General features: G+C 62.4%; 1 protein-coding gene across 1 annotated transcript in view; it reads left to right on the forward strand.

Moving 5' to 3' along the window:
- The window catches only part of RCOR2 (REST corepressor 2), a 4,734-nt gene extending 883 nt beyond the window's left edge, over positions 1-3,851 (forward strand). Inside the window, exons 2-12 of the mRNA XM_024749035.1 lie at positions 81-137; positions 433-513; positions 752-804; positions 892-1,053; positions 1,161-1,285; positions 1,379-1,448; positions 1,538-1,753; positions 2,116-2,193; positions 2,329-2,386; positions 2,523-2,755; positions 2,877-3,851. Coding sequence (XP_024604803.1) covers positions 81-137; positions 433-513; positions 752-804; positions 892-1,053; positions 1,161-1,285; positions 1,379-1,448; positions 1,538-1,753; positions 2,116-2,193; positions 2,329-2,386; positions 2,523-2,755; positions 2,877-3,191 — 1,448 coding nt within the window. The 3' untranslated portion in view covers positions 3,192-3,851. The remainder of the gene's footprint in view (positions 1-80; positions 138-432; positions 514-751; positions 805-891; positions 1,054-1,160; positions 1,286-1,378; positions 1,449-1,537; positions 1,754-2,115; positions 2,194-2,328; positions 2,387-2,522; positions 2,756-2,876) is intronic.
- Positions 3,852-4,157: the final 306 nt, after the last annotated feature.

Here is a 4,157-nt window from a genome sequence, read left to right on the forward strand (position 1 = left end):
CCTCCCCCGCCTCATCCTCCCGTCCTCCCTCCCTCCCTGGAGTCCTGACTGCCTCCCCCCACCCCCCACCGGCTCCACAGACAGCATGATCCGCGTTGGAACCAATTACCAGGCCGTAATTCCGGAGTGCAAGCCTGGTGAGTGGCAGGACAGGCTGTGAAGGGAGGGGACTGGAAGGCCCATGGCTTGGCCCTGAGCCCCACCTGGGGGAACCCTTGGCTGGCGCCCACTGTAAGGACAGGCGGGGGTGGGTGGCCGGCCCTGTGGCATGGTTAGTTTTCCTGCTCTGCCTTCCTGTCTGGGTCTCTGTCCCTCCTTCCCCTCTGGGCCTCACCTCGCGGGCCCCACTCCTCCGCTGCCCTCTGGCCGTGGGTCCAGGCCAGCGCCACCAGGCTGATGATGTCTTCCCTCCTCTGCTCCGTTGCCTTTCAGAGAGCCCCGCACGCTACAGTAACAAGGAGCTGAAGGGGATGTTGGTGTGGTCGCCCAACCACTGTGTGTCAGATGCCAAGCGTGAGTGGGGTGGGACCCTGGGCTCATGCATACCCTTGGGAGCTGGGGCCTGGGGTTCATGCCAGCTGGCAGCCAGCTCTTCTCAGAAGTGGGCTGGAGGCTGAGGTATATGGGTTCAGCCCCTGCCCTGGGGCTCAGGCTCAGGGGCCTAGCCCCTGGGGGCATACCCCTTTCCAGGCAGGCCTGGCTTAGGGGTTGTAACCCCTCCTCCAAGACCTGGCTCCTCCCGCCCCTGCAGTTGACAAGTACATTGCGATGGCCAAGGAGAAGCATGGTTACAACATTGAGCAGGTGAGCCTTGGCCTCGCAGGGATTCGGGGTGGAGACGGGACAGTGCTGCGGGCAGCTGAGCCTGAGTTGTCCCCTCTCCTGGGCCAGGCACTGGGCATGCTCCTGTGGCATAAGCACGACGTAGAGAAGTCGCTGGCTGACCTGGCCAACTTCACCCCGTTTCCGGACGAGTGGACGGTAGAGGACAAGGTGCTGTTTGAACAGGCCTTCGGCTTCCACGGCAAATGTTTCCAGCGGATCCAGCAGATGGTAAAGCCCTCCACCCCCGCCAGTGCTCCTTGGCCCCTTCTTTCTGTTAAGCCTGCCCGAGGCCCAGAGTCTTAGGTGGGCCCCAGCCTCTGGCGTTGCCCCTCCAGCTGCCTGACAAGCTGATACCCAGCCTGGTGAAGTATTACTACTCTTGGAAGAAGACCCGCAGCCGGACCAGTGTGATGGACAGACAGGCTCGGCGGCTGGGGGGCCGAAAGGACAAAGAAGACAGGTGGGGGGCTCGGGGAGGCTCTGGGTGGGGGTAAACTGAGCTCCTGGGGGCCCTGGCCCCTGCCTTACCTGGCCTTGGCCCCCGTGTAAGCAGTGATGAGCTTGAAGAGGGACGAGGAGCCGTGAGTGAGGGGGAGCCGGACGCTGGAGACCCCAAGAGAGAGGTGAGGTCCCAGAGCTCCTCTGGCCCTGCCCGCCTGCCCGCCCTCTCCCTGGGCTCTGCACCACCCACCTCCTCTCCTTTCCCTGGCAGCCTCTGCCCTCTCGGCCCCTGAATGCCCGCCCAGGTCCAGGAAAGAAGGAGGCCCAGGGGTCTCAGTACCGCCACCATCCGCTGCGAACTCGGCGGCGCCCTCCCAAGGGCATGTACCTGAGCCCCGAGGGCCTCACTGCCGTGTCAGGGAGCCCGGACCTTGCCAACCTCACACTTCGAGGCCTCGACTCCCAGCTCATCTCCCTCAAGCGCCAGGTGGGGGGCCCGAGGAAAGAAGGGGCCAGGCAAAGGGGACAGTCGGCAGCTGGGAACTATGATGGGGGGCAGCTGGAGGTGTAAGGGAGGTCGTGTGGATGCCAAGCCTGCCTCTGCCCCATCCTCTGGGCTTCTGGGTAACTTAGCGTTCTTTTCCGGACATTAAAAAACCAAAAAAACAAACCTGGTCTTTGAAAAGGGGCAAACCCCAGTGTCTCCCCTACTGAATGGCTGTGAGGGAGAGATGAGGTAGATGGTGGGTGGCGAAGAGCTTTGCTGGGCAGTGGGGCCCTGGTGAGGGTTGGTGTTGACGGCCTCCCTGGCTTGGAACTTGATGTCCCTTCCTTGCCTTGCCTTCCCAGGTGCAAAGCATGAAACAGACCAACAGCAGCCTCCGCCAAGCCCTGGAGGGGGGCATCGATCCGCTCCGCCCCCCTGAGGTGAGGCTGCGCTTCAAGTCTGGGTGCAGGAGGGGGGTCCTTCTGGTGGCACAGCAGAAAGGGGAGTTTCTCTTGGGTAGCAGGGCCTCTGTTCCCATATTTTTGAGTCTCAAGGATATATTCCTTGCTCCCCAGGCCAACACCAAGTTCAACTCCCGCTGGACCACGGATGAGCAGCTTTTGGCAGTACAAGGTGGGTGAGCCTCGGGAGAACAGAGGGCCCCAGGAGTCTCTCCTGCCCTCCGAGGAGCTGGGGCAGAGGGGGAGGATCAGGGAAGTAACTAGTTCTAAGGGGGTATTCACACCTGCTGCCCTTTTGACCCTTGCAGCCATCCGTAGGTATGGCAAAGACTTTGGGGCTATTGCAGAGGTGATTGGCAACAAGACTCTGACCCAGGTGAAGACCTTCTTTGTGAGCTACCGGCGCCGCTTCAATCTGGAGGAGGTGCTGCAGGAATGGGAGGCCGAGCAGGATGGGGCCCCTGGAGCCCCCCCGGTCCCCATGGAGGAGGCTAGGAGAGGGGCTCCCTTGCCAGCCCCAGCCCTGGAGGAAGACGATGAGGTGAGAAGGGGAGAGAGAGCGAGACGCTTCAGAGAACAGAGGAGAGGAACTGCCTCCATCCTTAGACTGGGCTGAGGGTGTGCTTGAGCCTGGTTTCTCACTCTTCTCTCGCCCCTCTCAGGTCCAGATTACATCTGTGTCGACATCAGGACCCCGATCGGGGCCCCCTGCGCCGCCCCCTCCTCCGCCTCCCACCTCGCTGTCCCAGCCGCCGCCACTGCTGAGGCCACCTTTGCCCACGGCTCCCACCCTGCTCCGCCAGCCACCCCCACTCCAGCAGGGCCGCTTCCTCCAGCCCCGGCTGGCCCCCAACCAGCCCCCACCACCTCTTATCCGCCCTGCCCTGGCTGCCTCCCGCCACGGTGCCCGCCCCGGCCCTCAGCCCGCACCCACCCTGGCTGGAGCCCCCCTGGAGCCTCCAGCACCCTCGCTCTGAGCCCCGAGGTCCTCCGCCAACCGGAGGCTTCAGAACCCCTTTGCCGGATGTCCTCGGGGACCTCCAGCTTCACTGATGACAGAAGAGACTAGAGCTCTCGACAGGTCTGTCGAAGACCCAGCGCTGCCGACGGGGGGCACAGCCTGGACCCCTGCGGGTTCTGCACGTCTTTCTGGCAGCCAGCCTGTCTCCACCCCCACCCCAGCCAGGGTCTGGGGCCTTCTGAGCTGGCCCGAGGGTACTTTTCCTGGCTGGGACTGGAACGGCTGCCTCCTAGTCTGCCAGGGCCTGGCCTAGGGGTCCTGCCCTTCGTGTGTAGGGGGTAGTGACCATAGCCTGGGGGGGGTGCGGAGAGGACAGTTTAGTGTGTTGGCTGTTCTTCCTCTTCCCCTTCTTTTAGCAATAAGTCTGGGGTGAGGTGGGGAGGGAGCTGGAGGGGGGAAGTGGGCAGAAAGGTTCCTTGGGGCCTGACAGCAGCAGAGGCTGAAGAGGTAGCTCTCCAGTCTTCAGGGGGCCGGGTGGAAAGTGCCGAGGAGCCCTGAGGGTGCCCACTGTGTCCACCGCCCAAAAGTTTAGAGAAAGGAGGGTTGGGAACATATGCAGACATGGGTTTATTTTTCAATGTTTTTTAAAAATAAATAAAACCTTCAAGCTCATTGAATCCTCTTTCCCTTTTGGTTTAAGGGTCTTGGGCTTTGCTTCATGTCTGTGCCATGAGGGTGGGGACCGGCCTTTCCCCAGGCCCCAGACAGGAATCAGTTCTCCCCTGCGAGGCAGGCAGGCTGGGCCACATCTTGCTCAGGGGGACTGGGTCCCTGCCCGGTAGGAAGAAACAGGAGGAGGCAGCTCAGATTCCAAACATTCTCTTTATTACGTGTTTGATCCAGAGGAGAAACTAAGTGCAGGAAGGGGGGCTGGGTGGGGAGGGGCCACCTTGCCTGGGAAGCCCCCCCCCAGCCCCTGGCC

This window comes from Neophocaena asiaeorientalis, unplaced genomic scaffold (genome assembly GCF_003031525.2).
Source record: "Neophocaena asiaeorientalis asiaeorientalis breed wild unplaced genomic scaffold, Neophocaena_asiaeorientalis_V1.1 scaffold43, whole genome shotgun sequence".
Taxonomy (NCBI): domain Eukaryota; kingdom Metazoa; phylum Chordata; class Mammalia; order Artiodactyla; family Phocoenidae; genus Neophocaena; species Neophocaena asiaeorientalis.